The sequence below is a fragment of the Mustela nigripes genome, chromosome 3, assembly GCF_022355385.1.
Source record: "Mustela nigripes isolate SB6536 chromosome 3, MUSNIG.SB6536, whole genome shotgun sequence".
Taxonomy (NCBI): Eukaryota; Metazoa; Chordata; class Mammalia; order Carnivora; family Mustelidae; genus Mustela; species Mustela nigripes.
In genome coordinates, this window is record NC_081559.1 from 25,156,976 (window position 1) to 25,179,986 (window position 23,011).

General features: G+C 35.2%; 1 protein-coding gene across 1 annotated transcript in view; it reads right to left on the bottom strand.

Annotated features, from left to right (window-relative positions):
* ABCA12 (ATP binding cassette subfamily A member 12) overlaps window positions 1–23,011 on the bottom strand; it is a 165,845-nt gene that overhangs the window by 78,110 nt on the left and 64,724 nt on the right. Inside the window, exons 5-11 of the mRNA XM_059392669.1 lie at window positions 21,425–21,522; window positions 18,269–18,454; window positions 16,427–16,605; window positions 10,830–10,942; window positions 6,147–6,222; window positions 2,043–2,161; window positions 908–1,014 (exon numbers count right to left, since the gene is read on the bottom strand). Of these exons, the coding sequence (XP_059248652.1) occupies window positions 908–1,014; window positions 2,043–2,161; window positions 6,147–6,222; window positions 10,830–10,942; window positions 16,427–16,605; window positions 18,269–18,454; window positions 21,425–21,522 (878 nt within the window). The remainder of the gene's footprint in view (window positions 1–907; window positions 1,015–2,042; window positions 2,162–6,146; window positions 6,223–10,829; window positions 10,943–16,426; window positions 16,606–18,268; window positions 18,455–21,424; window positions 21,523–23,011) is intronic.

Here is a 23,011-nt window from a genome sequence, read left to right on the forward strand (position 1 = left end):
TAACTTCCTTTTCATTTGCACAAACAAATTAAGATACTGCTAAATTAGATGCATTAGAAATTTTGATTTGTGTAGAAGACCAGGACAAAATGTAGGTAATCTTACTAGCATTACCTACTTGTACTACACATGGACATATGTTTTGGATGCCTACTTAATTAGACCATGTTGACTACACAGAAAGTCATCTTGCTTGCCCTGAATAAACCAGTTATAATTTTGCTTTATCCCTGCCTGCATAAATTCAGTTAAACTGCTGTTCTTACTAGGAAAGCTATTTTCAAATTTTAATAGGGTTATTTAAGAAATGATGTGAAATATCACGATAACCTATATACTATATGCATGAGCTAAACAAAGAATAATAGATAAATTTGAACCAATTCAAATTTCAGAGTTTAAAATTTTTTTCTACTGCTTTCCCTCCTTTAATATCATACATCTTAATATGATTTATTACTTTCTACTGCTGATGACAATAAAAATAGGTTAGTCAACTTCTGAGATTTCTGCACACGAAAGTCTAAACACCAGCTTTTAAGAGCAACGTTTATACTTTTAAAAACTGAGGCAAACTTAAATTGCAAATCATATTATGAATACTATTCTGAAATTACAAAGCTTAATGAGATAACCATATTATTAGCCATCCCTTTTTGTATGTGAATACTATAATTAGGCCTTTATGGGTCACTTCATATATAGAGATATCCACCAATTAAGAACAAAATGCCATTTTATAGCATAAGAACACTTTTGTCCTCCCCCTTTTCTGGCATTAATATAGTCAAAATAGGACCCATATTTATAAAGACATAGATTTAAAACTTAAACTGAAAATATACCTTGCCAGAGTATTATAGAAAATGTCATGGTTTATTTATTTATTTTTTCTTTCACGACTTACTGTTGATTTCAGGACTTCAGGAACTGAAGAAAAGTAATCCTCATAAAAACCATCTTGAAGAAAAGATTTTTTAAATGAAATCATGGACTGCAGGAGTCTTAAATTTTCTGTAAAGGAAGAGTAAAGAGTTACCTTATGTGAACTGCAAGGTCACTTAGGAAGCCCATTTGAAAAACACCTTTATCCTAATTTACTGCTAAGTTTTTCCTAAGATAATGGCCTAGTTCAATCTAAATATAAGACAAGTGAAAATTTAACCTTTCCTTGAACCATGGAGACTACAGAGTTCATTATTTTTAAAATATTCATAGATATTCTGCTTAGAGACAAAAATATTTCTAGCAAAGGTACTACGCACTTTTGGCTCTTCGTGAACTGAATCTGCTTTTATCTCTGACTTTTGAATATACTGTTAAGTTGAAGTGTTTGGGGGAGACAAGATTGCATAATCACTGTGACATATATATGCCCTTCCAACCTTGATTAATTCATGCTTAGTAAACAGACACCATGCTTAAATAGTTGCTGTGCCATTTCTTGCCATTAAGCCTCAAGAAATTATTTTGGTGTGAGCAAAGTGAATGTAGACCCTTTGGAAAAGGTGAGAAAATCAAGATTTTCTCTTGAAAAAGGAAAAGAGACGTCTGATTAAATGCCATCTTAATGACTGTCCGGGAAGGCAGAAAATTGAAAATAAGGTGTATAAGGATGTAGGTAAAAACAGTCTGCCACACAAAAATCCTTTGTTTATAAATAATTTACACCTACTCATTCTTCATTATTTCTTGATATATAAGATTATTAGGGATACAGAAAATGCCATGAAGGGTTATAGGAACTACTAATAATTCCAGGAACTTGGCAAGTTTGTCTGGGTGGTCATTATCATATTTTCTGTTACGTGGTCATTGCACATTAAAGTTTCTCCAGGTGACCAGAAGTACCAGCAGCAGGAACAGAAGTAACAATATAATATCACAATTAATATTACCTTCATATACCAAACTACCAAACTGAAACTCATACATATGGAAACTAAAATCTTTTAAAAACCCTTCTCTTTATTTTTTAAGCAAATGTCTTAAAACAGAATTAGAACCCTAAGCAGCATTTTGAGTAGTAAGAAGAGTATTACCTTGTGATCCCTTGGCCAAATTGTCAGTGACATTTCTCACACATGCCAAGTAAGGAATGTAAGGACTATCTGCTGATATATTTAAGACAGCATCTTCAAAGCTTTCCAGTAGTAGGAGCCTACAGAATTAGAAAAGAATATATAAACTGAGTCATATAAAAAGAGGATAAAACTATTTTGTTGAGATCATTTAAGTCCCTGGTTGTTTGGCACTGGTTGAAGTGGGCATTAAAACTGTGAAGTAGAACATCTTCCTCCATCTGGCCTAAAGGGCACACTCGCTCTGCACCCTCTGAGTGCTTACTTTTCCATGGGAATTATCTTTAGGTTTAGTTTTTTTAATATCCAGTCATAAGTGATCATAATATTATTTTTAGGCACATTCATATGAAAGAAAAAAAATTATGGGGCTAAGGTAGCCAGATGAAATACAGGACTCCCAGTTAAATCTGTCTGGATGGCTCAGTTGGTTCAGCAGCTGCCTTCAGCTCAGTTCATGATCCCAGGGTTCTGGGATCAAATCCAACGTCAGGCTCCCTGCCCAGCGGGGAGCCTGCTTCTCCCTCTCCCTCTGCCTGTTGCTCTGCCTACTTGTGCTATCTCTCTGTCAAATAAATAAAATCTTTAAAAAATGAATTTCAGATAAACAATGAATAATTTTTCCTTTTTTTAATGATAAATAATTTTTCAATGTAAGTGTAACTTACGAGTCTTGTATGTTTTTCTTTTCTTTTTCTTTTGTCTCCTCTAAATCTGAAAACCCCTCTGGGCTTCAGTTCCTTCCCCTGTAAAATGAGATGTTGGGGGCTGAATGACCTGCTAATCCCTTCCACCTATAACATTCTTTTTTTTTTTTTTTTAAAGATTTTATTTATCTGACAGAGACAGATTACAAGTAGTTAGAAAGGCGGGCAGAGGGAGAGGGGAAAGCAGGCTCCCCTCTGAGCAGAGAGCCTGATACGGGGCTCGATCCCAGGACCCTGAGATCATGACCTGAGACAAAGGCAGTGGCTTAACCCACTGAGCCACCCAGGCGCCCCCACCTAAAACATTCTTCAAATAAATTTAAATTTATTTAATTGTGACTTTAAAAACTAGTGGAATACAATTCAACCATGAAAAGTTCCTTCCTGGGGCGCCTGGGTGGCTCAGTGGGTTAAGCCTCTGCCTTCAGCTCAGGTCATGATCTCAGGGTCCTGGGATTGAGCCCCACATCGGACTCTCTGCTCAGCAGGGAGCCTGCTTCCTCCTCTCTCTCTGCCTACCTCTCTGCCTACTTGTGATCTCTCTCCCTCTGTCAAATAAATAAATAAAATATTAAAAAAAAAGTAAAGAAAAGTTCCTTCCTTTTCTTTACGCAACCAATTTAGTGTTTCCAAATTAACCACTTTCAGGTCTCCCTTCAGCCTGACTGGCATATGAGATACAGTCTAGAATTTCTGAGGCATCATTAGAGTGAGAAAATACGTGTGTGTTGTGTGTGCCCTGTCACTTCAACTATGAGGCTGCATCTCTTTACTTTGTAACACCTTCCCTTAGTGTCTGTGACTGAGTTTCATGGACAGGAGATAGCATAAATGTCAATAACTGATCTGGGGATCATCGACTTTGAATCAAACTGCACAATATATAAATTAACTAATTCTGTCAGATTTTTAACTTAAATTTTATTCAAATACTAAGGAAAGAGCCTTATCCTGGTATAGCTAAATAAACATGTAGAAAAATGTTCCCATTAATGTCAAAGCATTTTAAATACCCTAAGGGGTATTTAAAATGTGGGTCTATTCCACAGGATCCTTGAAGAACTTTAAAGAGAAAAAACAATCTACAGCAAGAGAAGTCTCTAACATGGCACTCAGAGCATAGTTAATTGGCCAGATAGCTGACCCTCATTTAAAGATGAAGTGGGTGGCTCAGTGGGTTAAGCATCCACCTTCAGATCAGGTCATGATCTTAGGGTGCTGGGATTGAGCCTTGAGGGACTCCCTACTCAGCGGGGCGTCTGCTTCTCCCTCTGCCCCATAATCCACTTGTGCTCTCTCTCACTCTGCTCTTTCTCTTATGAATAAATAAAATCTTTAAAAATAAATAAATAAATACAATTGACAGCTTCCACACTAAAAAAAAAAAAAAAAAAAAAAAAAGTAACCATTTCCATGTGTTGTAGTTACTATAGCACAGAACCATTTGCATCCTGGTATAGTGCACAATATGGAAATACAGATCTAACCTATGTGGAAGAACACAAGGGATTCTCATGGTGAATTTTCAAGCTTAAAATAGAAGCAGAAGAAGGTTGCACTAAAAGTGACCTTGAAATATTATCTAAGCCATTCTCTTAGCTTCAGGAAGAACATTTGACTGTCAAGATTTTGGTGATTACATTTAATATACTCTGAAAATTAAGATTCCATATGTATGTGCCACTGCTTTAGCATAAACATCTAATTATTCTTTTAAACTATTTATGTATCTTTTGTATACAATCCTATTATTTTCCAAGAATGTTTGCAATGAAGGATGAGCTTGTGAGTGTGCACACATATACCATCAGAATAATACAAATAATAACCTAAGGACAAAAAGAAGAAGAGAGAAGAGCAATGAGGGAAAAATATTTTTAAGCAGCTTCTTTAGAAAATTCTAGACCAAAAAATTCCTTTATTTTATGCCAAATATTGCCACTCTGTGACTATTTTAAAATGGGAATGGAAAGGATCTCCAAAGATAAAAAATCCCTTAATTTCATCAACCTCAACAAGAACCATCTTAAAAGTATTGAATTCTTTCTAATAAACTGTCAGCTAGCTGCCAGCAAGTACACTGTTTCTGGAATTTGTGGTCAATGCTATGAATGTCTCAAGGCTCTGATAAAAAGGTACCTGGTTTCAACAATAAGCATACAGTTGTTTCAATACAAAGGTTTTGTTTTTGTCTTTTGGGTTTGGTTTGTTTTTTTTTTTTTTGTTGTTTTGTTTTTTTTAAGTATTTTTGACAGCTCTATAAGGAATGTGGATAAAAGCCCCAACTTTCTGGAACACGGCATCCTAGCTAGGGAGAAATTTTACAAGGTTGCTTGATTGCTCTGGAAAGAACACCTGGTTCAGCCACCTTAGGGGAGGAGATATGTGGGAACAGACCTACAAGGTGGCTGTTTATGGAATTTGCCTAGAATTTATCCAGAGTTGGAACTTCTCATCAAATAATAGAAAGTTTATAAACAACTGCATAGATCGTATTTCAGAAAGAAAAAAAAAACGGCTAAAAATAAGTCCTACTATTTGCTTTTATTTGTACAAATTTCCATTAGCACAGAAATTTATCTTTCAGGACTGAAATTTTTAAAATGTCAATAGTATACTTTATCGGGCCGAAACAATGTTTACATAACAGGCCATCTAGTCTCTAAATTTGCCTTGAGTTACAGGAATTTCCTTCAGTCAGCTTCCACAGGCGCCCGCATTCATTCCCCACGTTGACTAGTACAGTTACTTCAGAGCACTGCTCACATTAATGGTCTTCAGAAGCCAATGCTACTGTTGTCATTTCCACTGCCTATTTCTAGGACAACATATTTACATGCCCCAATAAGAGTCCAAAATTAAATTACCTATAAACAGTTTTACCTACACAAATGCTACAGAAGCAAACAAATTTTGTATTATCTTGACTGGCATAAGAAATACTGTGATTTTTAAAAAATAAAATAAGTCACAATGTGAAAAATTGGATGCTTATACAAGTTTTATAATGAAAGACCTTAAAAAAGTTGAAAATTCGACCTCCACCTAGATTTTCCTCAGAGACATAAAATAACCATCCAGACAGGACACAATGGATCTAGTTATATACAATATTACAACTGAAAAAAGAGAAGCTCATGTTGCAGTCTCCAGAAATGTCCCTGGATAATATGAAAAAATAAGTTTCAACTTTACTACTTTTGAGCTATGTGCCTTTCTTGGTTAGTCAATAGTGGATTTTTCTATTTCAAAGTTTTACAAACTGATAAATGAATTATATAAATTTATAAATTGTGTTGATTGCTTATTCAGACAAGTTACCTATTAGTGTAGAAACAAACAACAAAGAAAGACTTACTGTGCAGCCAAGCTGCTTGGGGACAGTAACTGCCCATCTTCCTCGTGCCACACATGCGTCACATTATCAGAGCCACCTACAGAAATGACATTTATGGAAGTAAGCGCTTAACATATTTGCTTCAAGGATTTATTTTTTGTAGCAAAAATTATCACAGGTAAATAAATGGGAAGGAAATGCAGAATAATCTGCAGAATTTTTCTGCAAAAGATATTACAAAAGATATCTATCTTTTTTCTGTTGGAAACATTCAGGATATTTATAGGTAATATGTACCTGCTAATCAGAATAACCTCAATGGTCAAGCACATACATTTCTAAGAAATTCTCTGTCAAACATGACATTATTTTATCCTAAGAACTGTATGCACAGATGACTCTTGAATACTATAATACAGATTGTGTCTACCACATGATTTGTTAAACAAATGAGGCCCAATTTTCAGTCTTCCAGGTCACTGGATTTTTTTGCCTTCAGTTGTCAAGAATGTAGCCTTAGGAAACATCTGCTATCACAAATCTATATTTTCCATCTTTCAAAAAGCAGTCACTGATTTCAACTGAATGCAGCTGTGAATGCAAATTGGGTCGTATTAACAGAACCGTTAGTGGTCTCAAATAATATGAAGTTTCAAAGTGTGGAAGGCAATCGCTAACTAATGGAAACCATATGGGAAGGCAATTCAACACTGTGAATTGCCCCTCGATGTTAAATAGGTTGCTGATTCAGCTTGCCACATAACACTGTATCATAAAAAAATAAGTGTGCAACAGTATTCACATGAAAAATTGAACATGAGAGTACTTTAATGGCTACTGCATAAATAAAAACCGTAAATCCAAAGCTTTCACTCAGCCCTTTAGGGAAAAGGGATCAATTCTTGCAGGCTCCTCTTGAGACACTACTTATTCCTTATAATCCAGTATATTTCAGTGCTGGTATTTTTAACACTGATCTAATTTCTTTCAATAGGATATTTTATTACTGGCATTAAGAGTTCTCCCATTGTCCCTAGTTAGTGTGCTTTAAAGGCTTTCCATAAAGGTCCTATTGCAAAACTATGCAATCATCCATACTTTTCTGGTGCTGATCGATGTTTATTTAAATTATGTGTGTAAAAGAGACTATCACTAAATGAAAGACCTCCTCGTCCACCTCTGTATCAGTGGTATGTGAGTCATGTTTGCACCTTTCCTAGTACCTAGCACAGGGTCTTTTTCAGTTTTCCTGTTCAGCAGAGCAGAGTTTTCCTGTGCTCTGCTCAAGATGCAGCTGAATTTTATTACTCTAGAGATAGCAATGCATTAGTGAGCTAAAGAACCAAGAATGAAGATACCCAGAAAAAATAAACCTAATTAATAGTGGTAATACCTATTGCTTGTTGGCATGCTTATTTAGAAGAATCAGGGATAGAGTTCTGTTGAGATTCATACATTTCCAATGTAAAAGTATATAAACCATTTTTCTAAGATCAAATCTTGCTCAGTTTGAATTCTTATGTAATGCTGAGAAAGTTTATTGGCCTTTGTATACTAAATGGTTATGGAGTTTTTCTTCCTCATCAAGCAATTAAAATGAGTAACTAATAGAAATTAACTTTGTAACGTGACAATGAGTAGGGACCTGGTCACTTTTCCCTCTGGACTATAAAATACCTTGGAAGAAATAATGTACTAAATAGGCTTTATGAAGTGGAAAGCTTTACGGATTGTTAAAAAATAAGATTTTACTTCTTTTTTATTTGTAGGATTAGGCATATTTAAAACAGAAAGAAATCTAGTGCACAGATAACCTCTTCATCAGTAAGGATGGTTTTCCATTTAAAGAAGTAATTTCATATCATTTACTACTTTGCAAAAGAGCAAACTTCAATGAGTCACAAAGATAATCTCTCTTTTCAAAACTCAGTGTTTACAAATAGAAATACTAAAGCATATGAACTGAGGCAGGGATCCTGACTGGGGCAGAACTGAGTTTTCCATCCCTAACACAGGATATTAGGAGACAATCTCCTTCCTCTTTATTAGAGTTCCTATATTGTCATGGTTGCTGAGGAGTCACCTAAAGAAATCTTAAAGTGTGTTCAGTCTCAGATAGAGAGGACAGGAAAGGTCTGCAGGAATCAGTGTGTAGAAAGGAATGGGAGATGGGTGAAGAAAAACTTATGTGGGAAGGAATCTGTCATGATGAGTCCAACTATAGAGCAGCTGAAAGTGGGAGCTGTTCTGAGGTCTGAGGATGGCGGGTACTTGCATGACCACATGAAGTATCTTGGAATCAGGTATGTATGTGTCCCAGGAAGTAAATGTGAGTAAGGTCATCTGGCAAAGAGTTCACGGCAACTGGCTTTGGGGACAGACAGATCCAGGTTCTAATCTTAGTTCGGTAACCTGCTGGGTGGCTAACGTTGGTAAAGTGCCCAGTCTCCCTATGCCTCAGTTTCTTTGTCTGTACAACAAAATAATATTTCTATCTCATAGAGTTCTTTTCATGAAGAAAGTGATTTAAGATAATAAAGCACTTAGCACTGACACAAAAAGTACTACTTCTTATTTTCCTTCTTTGAAAGAGTGGTATGAGACTTTCAAAGCTATCTGAACCCTGCCATACATTAGAGAGAGCCCAGGCAACTATACTGTGAAACACTGCCCCACTCCTGCTTAACTTAGCACAAAGCCAAAGGAGAAGTGTGCTGTTTCCACAATACTGCTAAAAAAGCCCTGAAGACTAAGCACCAGCTCGCCTTGGAAAAATGGCAGGTATCTGTTCCTGGGGCTAGAGACCCCTGCATTGTTGAACTAAGGTCACTGGTTCAGCCTTCAGTAAGTTTTAGTTCGCTAAAGAATTCCCAGAAATACCTAGAAGAATTTTTCAAAGACCAAAAAATTTCCACCAAAGCAAGTAGGGATTATGGGCTAATGACTTTCAGGAACTGACTTTAATGCTACTGTATTAATCATCACATGGATGAAGTCACAAGTGTAGGAAATTTTAAAAAATGACTGTAAGCCCCTCAAATTTTATAAACAGCAACACATGTCTTTGAATCAGTCTTTCCTGGTCAACTTGACCATCCAAAGACATGTTTTGATACATTCCAAAATCATTAGCATACACACAGACATGAGACATGGCCATTCTTAAATACTGAAAACTGAGCTGTACTGTTTGCCAGGGAAAGTGTTTTGAAGCCTCAGTTAATTAGAAGTGCTGCTTACTTCTCTGGCTTCTAAGCAGACCATTGATGGGCTTTTGTCCTTTGTAAGAATTTTTTTAACTTTATCCCTTTATTTTATGTAATTATAAGGTGTTGAGTCTGAAGATGAAAAGAAAAAGACTGGTAGGAAGAAACTCGAAGTTCTCAAGTCTTCAAAATGCAAATAAAAAAAATAGAGAGGATATAATTAGTGTTTGTTAGTACGGTCTGGTTTCCTGGCCTGGACCATTTCTTTTCTTTTTCTTTTTTTTTTTTTTTAAGAGCAAGCATTTTTTCCCAATGTTTGTCAGGACCATTAAATTTAACAACAATCAATCTTGCAACCTAGTCATTAATTCTGTAATTGTAGATATAAAACATGTTCTAGCCTTACAGAAATTGGTTTGCAACGATATGTCAGACCATCCAATGAGAATTCTTCAAAGCCTATCCAAACCTGCATCCGCATGAAAACTAACAGCTTAATGAGCAAGAGTATAATGAACAATCAGCTTGTGACCTGATGCTCTCAGACTTCGTACTTTGTAATCTAAAGATAAAATCCACATATTTGAAAGCTGACAAACTCAGCTGAGAGAACATAATTTTAAACTCATTCGGAAGAGAAAATGCTAACCACACATTTTACCTGGTACTTGAAAGTAGAGACTTATTCTTAATGGCCCTAAATTTTTGTCTGTATGTGTCTGCGTGTATAGATCTGTGTACATCCATGCAGGCGGTATGTAATGCTATTGCATCCATGCAAAGGTGACATGGTATGACTCACTAGCAACATGCGATAGCTTATCTTACTGGGAATGACAGCAGATTTATACCAATATATTCAAACACGAATGTGCATCATGTATTTTCAAGATGGCTGGTTGAGGGATACATTTTTTTTTTAAGATTTTATTTATTTATTTTACAGAGATCACAAGCAGGCAGAGAGAGAGGGGAAGGGAAGCAGGCTCCCTGCTGAGCAGAGAGCCCGGTGGGGGGCTCAATCCCAGGACCCTGGGATCACGACCTGAGCCGAAGGCAGTGGCTTTAACCAACTGAGCCACCCAGGCACCCTGAGGGATACATTTTTACCAATGAAAAATTCATCCTGATTAAAAAGCCAAAATTTGGAAATGAGGGTAAAAATCCTGCAATTCAGTATAGGCTTCTGTTCCAAAAAGTGGTAGGAATCTATTTGTTGAGGCTTGGTCCCAGTATTTTACATACCAAGTATAAACACAGTTTTACAAGCTAAGAGAAATCATTTTCACCTAAATATAAACATTCTAGAAAGTCACAGCCTCTTTTTCAGCCATTTCTTCCTTTCTTTGATTAGCTAGAGATCCAGATTTAGTCCAGGCATATTTGCCTACCCAAGAATGGTATCATCTATAAATGATTGCTTCAGTGGCACTCCGCTTTATATTCCTAACAGGCTTCATGTCACATAATTGAATACAGTAAGATGGAAGTACAATACCTTGAGCTGGGGAGTCCAGAGTGTACAGCAGATGTTTCACAGATTTATGGAGAGTTTTGAAACCTTCGTTAGTTGTGACACGTGGATAAACCTTCTGCACGACCAGCAGCGCACTAAGGAGTCAGAAAATAATTAAACCAGATCGCATTTCAGGGTTTGCAGACAAAAACAAAAGGTTAATTCAAGGAGAAAATGGCTACAGTATAGAAAATTATTCTTATAGCATAAGAGACAAAGATGCTGCTTTTGTCATTTAATTACTTGTTTGTCTGTTCATGCACAAAATCACCCCAAAATGTTCTTGAACCAGACAGAGTGCTTTAAAACCTTTCCCAGATTCTAAAGACTTGGGAACTCAAGAGCCTAACTAAAAGTAAAGAAGTAAAGTTCACATCAGTTGTTTCTGTTAAGACTTAAAAATAAGTGATTAGGAATAGAAATGTCCAATGGAATGGTGACTTTTTTTTTCTCTTTAAGGGAAAAATTAAATATTGGAAATTATTTTTGTTAAAAATCAAGCCCAGAAAGAAAGGAAGCTATTCCAGGAATAAAAATTATTTAAGCATTTGATTAAAATTTATTTTTGCTGAACAAATGGTAATGTCTTTGAAAAAGAAATGGAGCTTGCCCTAATTAAAAACGGCACTCTATCCTCTAAGTGTCGAACAGGCACTACTCTAGGGGTAGCTCAACAGCAGTATAGAGACTAACTGGCATTATCTTCCTAGAATTTTTATGTTATAAGTAAGATGGGCAGTCTGCACTGGGGAAGGCCAATCAGCGAATTCACTTATATCTGAGTTCATGCCATATTTTCAAAAAGGAATTTTTCTTAAGAAATGTCTTTTTTAGCCATTAAAAAAAAGTTGTCATTGTACATCTGAATCCCCCAAATACTTGATTTATATCAATACTCAAGGGCAATGCTTTAATTTACACGAGTAGTAACTAGAACAACAGGCTTTGTTAACAATCTGACATGTGCAGGGTTAAATGTACCAATTTGCTAACAGTCTTCCCCATGTATCCTTGTCAACTAACAGCTCACTCCAGCAATAGATACAGTATGTGCACATACTGTATCTTGCCTCTGGCACAGAAATTTTGCCCCAACATTGCTGGGCAGGAGGAGGGCAGAACATTTCTGCATAGAGCCCCTGGGCATTGTTAGCTCATTATTGTATCTGGCCATAGAGGCTAAGCTGTATTTTTTTCATCTCTGCTCTATATACATAACAGTGGATACCTCAGGCATTTTTATATTTGCCCTAAGAATCTCCTGGTTCTCAGACTTTGGGGTGCTTCTGAACCTGGTGACCATGGAGACCAGTTAGACGGCCTCAGGTTACAGATTTCTGCCAGCCCTGTCCCAAGTTGGCCCTCCGTCTCAGTCACCTGATCTGCTGTCTCACAGTAATACCTTCAAAGACTGAACAACTGGCAATCTCATTAAAGCTGTCAACATTATTGTTAAGAATATCATTAATAAAATGTCAGTAGACCTGAATCATCTTTTTTCTAACAAAATTTTAACTTAAAAATAATGATACCTGGCCTTCATATTCTCTGAAATCCTTTGAAACATTTAGTGATCAAAATATTTTTATTTTATTTCATAGATTTTTTTACCCCCGCTCTTTACCATATAAAAATGGAAGCTATCTTAAAAAAAGTCTCTTTATAAGTAAAGATAATTTTATAGAAGAGTTTCCGTGATCTGCATTTCAGCATAGCTTTCTCATAAATGATGACAAATGATGGTTTTTCCATATATACTTCTTGAATTTTTTGATATTGCTCATTTTTGCTAATTTCTGTCATGAGAGTAACATTATATATCTGGTTTGGGTGATGGGTTAATAATAATGTACAACTCAAAAATATAAAAAGATGTTGAAGGAAATGACTAAAGTTTTTGTGGGGTTTATTTATCTCTTATTAATTGAGCAACAAGAGTAAGATAAACCAATGAGACCCTAATTTGCTATACAGTAATTTATATGATGAAATTATGACTCTTAATGACACTATCAGTTTAATAACAATAATTATGGTTTCTATGGTGAGTGCTGTGAAGTGTGTAATCCTGGCCATTCACAGATCTCTACACCTGGGGCCAATAATACATTATATGTTAATTAAAAAAAACAAAAAAAATTTTTAAAATGGTTTAAAGACGGCTCTCCAACAGAAATATAATGCAAGCCCCATATTTCAATTTTACAGGAGTCATGTTAAAGAAGTTATAAGAAACATGAAATTAATTTTAACAGAATATTCTATTAATAAAATATTCTATGTACCTAATACATCCAAAATATTATCACTTCAATAGCTAATCAATATAAAAATCATTAATGAAATATTTTATGTTTTTTATTGTTCTAAGTTTTCAAAATTTATTATGAATTTTGCATTTATGGAACATCTCAATTGAGATCCAAATTTTCATGGAAAATATTTAATCTCAGGAAGTATGGGTGGCTCAGCTGATTAAGCAGCTGACTCTTGATTTTGGTTCAGGTCATGATCTCAGGGTCCTAGGACTCAGCCCCCAGTCAGGCTCTGAGCTCAGTGGGGAGTATGCTTGAGGATTTCTCTCCCTCTTCCCTTACCCCTGCTCGTTCTCTCTAAAAAATATATATATATCTTTAAAAAAAAATTTAATATGTATTTAGATTTCATTATAGTGACAGATGAAAAAGTAGGTTCATATACTAACACTGTTCCAAACACACGAGAAGGTTAACCATTAATTGAATCAAATATCAATGTTTACAATTTAAATAAAGTTAAAAATTCAGCATTTTAGTCAAAATTCACATGCAGTTATCATATTAGAAGGCCATATTAGATAGCCAAGGGCTACCATATTAAAAAGAAAACATGTATAAATTAGCAATAAAAACCTAAATTAAATATTGACCACTTAAAAAAAGAGTTGTTTAAAGTTCAATGTCATTTACCACTTTTTTTTTTTTTCTCTCCAGGGATGGGAAGGGGCAGGGGAGAGAGAATCCCAAGCAGGCTCCAGCCTGGGGCCCTACACAGGGTTCAATCTCACAATCCTGAGATCATGATCTGAGCCACCCACATGCCCCAAATGTCATTTACTTCAAAATAATTTGAAATTATTTCTTTCAGGTATTTCTGTCTTCTTTTTCATTATTGTGTAGACCGGTTTACAACATTTGTAATCATTACCAGACAGATGCTCTATTGCATAATGCTATGATATGCAACAATTTTATTTTAAATTCTAAGATAATTAAAATAACCAAAGTAAAATGCTCATCCTAAATAATTTACTTCACTAAAACAATGACTAAAGTATTCTATTTATGTATTTATTTTTAATCCTGAAGTATTTTTGGATCTTCTACCTTCTATGAAATATTATTTAGTGGGATTTTTGTTTTTTATTTCTTGATTCTTAAATTTCATTGACGTATAATTCACACACAATAATATGCACCTATTTTAGGTGATAATTCAGTGAGTTTTAACAAATGTATACAGTCATGTAGCCACCATGCTAATAAGATACAAAGCACTTCAATAATCCCCAAAATATTTCCTTATGCTCCCACCAATTGTCTTGGGATCCACTGATTTAATTTGTAACAGTATAAATTAATTATATGAATTTGAGAACTTCATATAAATGGAATAATATCTATACATCCAGTAGGTTTTCTTTTTTGGGGGGGTGGGGGGTGTTGTCTGGATTCTTCTGCCGGCATAGTAGTCATAATATTTATTCACATTATATGTGACTTGGTAATCTGTTTGTTTTTCTTGTTGAGCAGAATTCCAATGTATAAATAAACTATAATTCTTTTGTATTTCTATTTATGGCTATTTGTTCTTTCCCCCTGATTTTTAGCTATTACAGATATCTGCTGTGAACATAGCACAGCAATCTTCATGTGGGCATACGGTTCCATTTTCTTAGGTATATATCCAGGAGTAGAATGCTGTATCATATGGGCCTATTGTTAACTTCATTAGAAGCTATCATACTGTTTTCCAAAGAGTTCTATTTGTTCTACATTTTTCTGAACAGTTGGGGTTGTCCATCTTTTAAAACTGTACCCATTTTAGTGAGTGTGTAGTGCTATCTTACTGTGGTCAGATTATTACTTTGACTCTTTTTTATTGCTATGCTACAGGATTCAAATGATTCTCCTTCTCCTTTAATTGATTTTCCTGTTTGCTTATTAAGACAGAATATAAATAAGAGCAAGAGGATGAAGTGCCAAAATTCTGGGTGAAAATTACCCTAAGTGCTAAAATGCGGACCAGTACAGAGAACGGACGCCCTACATCTTCCTCCTTCTGTAATTTAGTTATGATGGGCTATTGTGGAAAGAGCACAGGACTTGTCATCCCTCAGGTCCTTCCTGCCTTTGCCACTTACTAGTTCTCAAATCTTGGGACAGTAATTTGAAAGGGTTTGTTTCCTCTTCTACAAAATGGGGATATCTGTTGCCTCAATTTCAAAGCATTGTTGTGGGATCGAATGAGATTAATGTACCAACATAAGGTCTTATTATAAGGTCTTTGAACAAACATAAGCTCTTGGACGCTTTCCAAAGAATGTGAGAACACTCTCTTCTGGTACCTCAGACATTAGAGAGGGAATACATTGTGTTCCTACTGACGTAGTAAAGAGGTAGCCTGGATTCTGGAGTTAGAAAACCCAGGTTTAAGTCCTCCTTGCTGTATAATCAGCAAATATTTAATTTCCATGACCCTCTGTCACCTCATTTACAAACTGAATAATAGTTTAGTTGTAGGATTTAATGTGGTATATCTGTAAAGGGCTCAGTTAAGTGTCTGGAATGTAGCAGACATGCAATAATCGACAGCTGTTGATCTAGTGTTGCTTTTGTTGTTTTTAATGCACATTTCCAAATCAGCCAGACAGACGTCAAAGTCAAAAACTAAGTACGAGTCCATTAAATTCTAAACACTGGCTCTAGTCTGAACTCTTTTATAAGGCAAGTAGCCTCTAAAAGGGTTTCTCCTGCAAAGATAGTTTCAAATCTTCTGTCATATATGTTCAAATAAACCCAACCCAATATGCAGGTTTAGAAAGATCATTTAAAGATTGGCTGCACATGAGGGGAACCAACCCCATTGAGGTGGCTCAGTTGAAAATTCCAACCAACAAGTTGTTTTATATTGGATGGTATCAACTAAAACCCAATGGGACAGTTTACTCTTGGGCAGTTGAAATGCTAAAGGCAGAGTTCTGCCTGTCCCTGAAGGAGCCTGAGCCAATGTTCTACTCTACACCTGTTCCTGTTATACACCTTTTCTCAGGTCTGCAATAACAACTGACTATAGATTTGTTAAGACTAATGTGCCTTCTCAGTTCCTCAATGTTCTTGGGTAACCCTGATGACTGATGACTGCAGTGTGTGTTTTCTCTTTGCTTAACTAATACCTTCATTTTCGTTATTAAAATCTGTAGTAAGGCACTCGACGATTATTGGCTCCATGTTTAAATTACTTACCTCCCAGTGATCCTCACAGGTAACATTAAAAAAGAAAAGACTTATTTGTCCCACTCGATTCTTATATTTTCTTACCTGTTTGCATTTCTAAGAACACCAAGTAGACTGCTTAGTGTTGTGCCATTCTGGAACACATTTGGAAAGCTAGAAAGAAGCTGCCAGACAGTGGGCTGCTCTTGGACTTGTGAGAAGAAGGACAGCACTTTGACCATTTCCTGAAATACTGTCTTCTGGCTGTTGGGATCACTTGATATCTTACAAAATGACAAACAGGGCAAAATGGGAGTTCAGCATTTGTAATCACATGGCTCACTGTTTTTAAAGGCATTAAAAATGTAGACTTTCACATAATTCTGATTGTCAAATAGTTCGAAGTCATTCTTTACTTGGAAAAGTTACAACCTTTTCTAATATCCTTAAACATAACTGGGTTTTTTCTTATACCTCCATAAATTGGCATAGTTCAATTTTGGTTAACAGAGCTGTATTTATACAAAATATATTAAATTACATTTTGGAAATTAAAATTAATTTCTTAAAATGAAATTTGCTTCTGGGTCATGTTTTTGTTTTTCCCTAGGATCAGGTTTAGGATTTACAGACAAATCTTATCTGTATCTATTAGTAGACTTAATATTATTTATTATTTGGTTTCAGAACCTTTAAATCTATATATATTTGCTACTATAATTACACATACACACATACTTAATGGAAGAAAATACTTTCAAAGTTCTGTTGCCACACCAGGAACGTTAGTTACAATAAATGATTTATAGTGAGTGAACCTATGTAATAATCACATCTTGTATTATAAGCAAACAAATAAAAACTGTGACTTCTGCTCCTGCTCTGTATCACGGGATCCAGTGAACAAGTAAAGTATTTCTTCATTATATTCCCACCCAAAGTAATTTTCTTAATAAAGTCATTCATACTGGTAAAGTCAGGCTTTTGTTCAGTTGTAATTCAAGTTCTTTCATGCCAAGAACATGATTTTGAACAATGTATTCTTAAGCAAACATTCTACCCTACATGACTGAATTTGTTTAGAAAGCATTTTAAGTGCTCTGTGTTTAACAGGGGTTATTATAACAGTGTCTCTAATCAGGTTCATTTAGAAAGCTCAGATTACTAAAGGTAATTCAAGCATTCTGTACTGAATGAATTACAGTAAAATTCAGAGAATCAGGAGTAAAGTATCAGAAGTAGATATCTTTCATTTAGTCCTGTTTATAAAATTTAAAGAAAATTCTGAGTATTTTTGTGATCGTACATTGTATGTGGGATTTCATTAAATGAAGACTATGGATAACTTCTTTGCATACCATAGTTTAAGAATAGCATACAGAAGTAGTCATTACTACTTTACAGTATAAAGTCCTTGTCCCTAATGTGCAATGTTTTGAGGAGAGGGATATATTGTTTCATCAAAAATCAGCTTTTCAAAGTAGGTATGATGTTAGTGAGAAAAATTAAGAAGATAACCCATTATTCTCATTTCTAAGAGTTAATGGCTCTAATAGTTAAATTATTAAACTTACATTATAGCCTGAGTAATCTTACTTAAATATGACAGAGGAAACAATCTTCATTCACCATAGAGCAAAACCATCTACAAAAATGTGTCTACAATAACCATAATGCAATATTTTTGTTTCAACATTGTAATCATTTCAATCCTGCACCTTTAAATGGAAAGCAGACATGACTTAGAATTAGATACTGTGTGTGAATCTCTGTAAGGATTGCATGCCAAGAGTGAGCACATATTCCAGTCAGTATTACCCAGCCCATCTGGGCTATGGACTTACTCTTTGACTCAAGTTGAATCACTTTGTGGATCTAAGAATGAAAGCAATACATTTCCTTTCATTGCTTAAGAGGTCTTGATCAAATTAAAATATTTACACTTACCTGAGAGAATTGGTTTGTTAGTTCATGGAGAGAAGACTCTAGAAAGGTCATATTGGATAGGCAAAATTTGTTAAAAACGTTTTTCCCTAGAGTTGTCCAAGAGAAGATGTAATGAGCAGTATAATCTGGATAGCTCTCACACAGTTCTTTTCGTATGTCTTCTGAAGTTGAATTTTGCTCTAACAGCTAAAAATATGTGTGAGAAGAGTGAAATAATAACGTTAATAAATATAGATATAAAATAGTCTTCTCTTCAAGGAAACTGACTTGCCTTCACAATAGCCATTTTAAGGCCCCGCATTATAGCTACTATTAAAATAACACTAAAATACATTTGGTTTATTTATGAAAAGTTGCAAGAAAATGTATGAATGTGGTAATTCTTGTCATTGTTATGTTTTAAATTATTCATACATGATTTGTTTAACTGAACTAATTTCCTGTCTCCGACCAGAGAAACTAAATTCACCAGATCTTTTCTTTTCTTTTTTTTTTTTACCATGACAATACTTTATTACAACAATTTTAAATTAAAAGGAAAATAATGTGGATAAATATTAAGTCACTTCGGTAGCAAAGGCTTTAAAAACACAGATTTAATTTAAAAGGCAGGAGAAGAGTTGTATGTGACTCAAAAGAACACTGAAGTCAAGTTAATTTGCAATTTTCTACAAGGTTATTAAAATGACCCAGAACGAAGGTTTTTGGTACACATTATTTTGCTAATACAAGCAAAAAAAAAGAAAAACCCGTCTATATACTATTTAACATTCATGTATAATAAAAATAATAATAATAATAAAATAAAATAAAATAAAACACCAGATCTTTTCTGACAAAAATCTTCAAACTTAAAAATCGTAGTTTTTCCTGGGCATTTAGCAGCAAACTTGGATGTCCTAACTGTGACCCTTCATCGGGAAACTGGCTGCAATCTCTGGACTTCGAGAGAGGAGGAGCATTGACATCCAAGACCCACGGTGTTATTTTTAGAGAAGTGGACCAACATGACTTATGTTTCATTTATAAAGCAAATAGTTTACTTAGGAATTATGCATATGAAGAAAAAAAGAAAATGTGTATATGAAAACACATAAAAGTATATAATTAACAACAGCAATAATTGAAAAGCATTTTCATAATGGAATCCTAAATCCTCCATATACTTACTTCACAGGACAGACCAGTCACAGACACAGCACCAATTTCACGTATAATAGTGATCACATTCACCATTTTAAGTTGTTTAGGTATTTACAGAGCCAATTATAGTCAGTTATAACATTTAATGGGTGCTTTCTAACAATTAATTCTTATAACCCTGTGAGGTGAGAGCCAATTAACTTTATCTTCCCCTTTAATATTATGTCACAAAAGCTATACTTCGCCATCCCATGATGCAACTTCTCAGTGAATGGAACAAGACAGGATCCACTTATTCTAGGATATACTATAAGTGCCAAGTCTTCCAGTCATTCATCCATATCTCTTTCTTAACATTACACATAAACTCACTCCAAAATGATTTCTCTACTCATTTTTGCAAGGGTTGCAAAAAGCAGTAAAGAGAAAGAAAGAGGAATCAGAGAGATTGCTGACACAGGCATCAATATGTCATCCTAATTTTTACAACCCTTCCCTGCTCCAACTACTCTAAAAATATGTATCTATACATAGAAAATTCATTTTTGACTTATCTCCACTGGATATATGACTCTGTGCTGCTTCACAAAATTCTGAAATTTTATTCTGTATGAGAAAGAGAACTCAGGGGTTTCAATACAGTGAAGCAGTATTTTTGAGAATAGTGTTGTTACTCTAGATATTAAAGTATTTAACTGATTCAATGAAGACTTTGTGCTTCTAGGAACTAATATGGAAGAAATAGAATGGAATAAAGTAACTTCCTCCCGTTTACATACTGGTCAGATTTAGGGAGCCTTTAAATTGGAATTAATTGAGCATATTGGGGCCTTCCTATGCTTTAGGTATTTCAAATATTATTCTTGTTAGAACCAGACTTTCAACATCTAGACTAAATTGAATGGGAAAGTCTTCTATTTCAGCCAGCACTGGCAGAATTGCCTTGATGGGTAATAATGCCTTTCTTGGAATCCCTTTTTGCATTGTCCTTTGGCTTATTTACATAAACGTGTTTACTGAGATGCCTCACTTATACAGAATGTTAATTCAAAGGTTAACTAACAGAGTCATACTAAGCTGCAGAGGTTATGATCACTAGAATATGAATAAAAGTCAAATCTATGTCCTATATCCTATGTTCCATCCAGATGGAAGAAATGTCTACTGCATAAAACATGAATACATTATTTAAAATGCGTAAGTGTGCATGTGTGCATGACAAAGAGAGACAGTGAGTGAAAGAGAGAGAAGTCTATTAGCAAATGTTGAAAAATAATCTCTTTTAATTTCTGAAGAGCACATAAAGCAAAGGCCAGCCAAATCAATGTAGGAATCTGGCTGAATGAAAGACAGTAAGGAGAAGTAGGGACTGTGTTCAACTGAAGGGAACCCATTCTGCCCAAAGGCGTTCAACTTAATTTCCTAATATCCCTGCACACACACACACACATTTAGCTCACAGGCTGCCAGTTTATGCCTCTGATAGAAATTATTACCTTCTTTTTTTTTTTTGTAATCTGGAATCTGAATATAAGAAGGATCTGTAAGTAAGCTCTCCAAACCATGCTAAAGAGAAGGATTTTACTACTTTGGGGAGATACTTTCCATAGCTCAAATTTTCTAAAGGTATTATCAGTATGGATGAGGAAGCCAAGTGTAGTATTAGAGCTTCGTCTGCTGTCATACGTCTTTTTTTCTTCTGTTGCAGAAAATTAGAAGATTATATATAATGCTACCTTATTTCTTACTAGAGGAAAATCTCAAGTTTGATTAAGGCACTTAATAGGGAAATAAATAAAAGTCCAAGATCTTAATGAATTCAGAACGTCTGAGAATTAAGCTTTTTGATGGAAGAGCTCCTGACAAAAGAATCCTCCTGCGATATTACTCCAGATGGGGGTGAGGGGGGGTGTTCCAAATCTCTTCCTGTTTGGGAGATGCTTGTATTAACCTCAGAGGCATTTGTTCAACTGCTAGCTATTATCAGTCCATTATAAAACTGAGTGAAATTACCTTTTCCAAACTAAGGATCCGGGCAAGGACTTGACTACCATTGAAAGTATCTGTTCCAGTACTTTCCAAAACAGAGCTCAGACTGGGAAATACTGGGGCTGTAATAGAAGAAAGAACAGATTAGCATTCTAAACAGATATACAAAAATGGGCAGATTCATGTAAGAATCCATAAATATCACTTGTGCCCTGACATCCCCCACAGCAAGAACATACTCAAATATGCAACTTCTATGAAAGTTTTGTGCTGGCAAAATGGCAAATTCCATCATTATTTCTCTTCACATAAAACTGTGATGGTTTTGGTCTGCTCTTGGGTTTTTTCCAATCACTTTAGATGTCATTTGCTTTCATTCCAGTTTATGTCATTAAACTTCATCACCAATATTACTGCCTAATAAAGTGAATCATTTCTGTGCAGGCCTAGAGGATTCGAGGTGCTTCTACCAGCTCTACAGATCCATCATATCTAACATCTGTTCAAAGGATCTGCCAATGCACATCTGGTGATAATGGTTTTCTTTTAATTATTCAATTGGGAGGCTGAAATCTGCTTAAGATCATAAATTCTTTCCTCCCCAAAGTGTTTTCTGAAAGATATTTCAGATCAAATAAATGGGATGAGGCAATTAGTCCAAACTGCAGTATATTCTAATTAAGTAATTCTCAAAGTAGCCTCATCGAGCACTATTTATGATGTGGCAGGGTGTTCTGGGTTAGGAGCATTAGCTAGAAGATTATGTTCATACCTATAGCATGGATGGTCACTAAGCCAGTATGTTACCTTTCATGAATTTTGGCCAGAGATACTTTGTTACATTCACAGCAAGGAATCTTTGTTTCCAAAGATATGGTGATCTATTATCAGGAGGGCCTAGGTTATGTTACAGTGCCTGTGGGGCTGAGAATTTACCAACCAATTCCTCTAGATCAGGCAATGCATGTGTGAGATGAGCAGCCAGGGCAGAAACCTCATCTGTGGCTACTGAGCAAAGCAAAGCTTACTGGACCACAACACTATGATCTTATTTCTACTGTGCTTTAAGCTTCTCAGCCAAATACCCTCAGATCATTCACAACAGAACATTAGTTCCTCAGAACCACTCACTACTGTATTTCTATTACATTAACACAGGACTTTTGTCATCTGGTCCATCAACTTGCACTGGAATGTTATTTGATGTCATGGTTTCTTGTTTGTTTGTTTTTAGTTGCCTACAGTTCACATACAATGTTCCACTGGCTTTAGGTGTACAAAACAGCAATTCAACTTTTCGACTTCTCTCTCTGTTATGCTATGCTCACCACAAGTGTAGCTATCATCTGTCACCATAAAACCCTGTTACGGTATCATTGATTTTATTCCCTATTTCCTATTCTGTGACCTTTATTGTGTGACTTATTTATTTCATAAATGGAAGCTTGTATCTCCCACATCCCTGCATCTATGTTGCCTGTCCCCCACCTCCTTCCCTCTGGTAACCATCAGTTTGTTTTCTGTATTTATACGTCTAATTCTTCTTGTTTATTTATTCATTTGGTATTTTTTGTTTTGTTTTGTTTTGTTTTAGATTCCACTTATGAATGA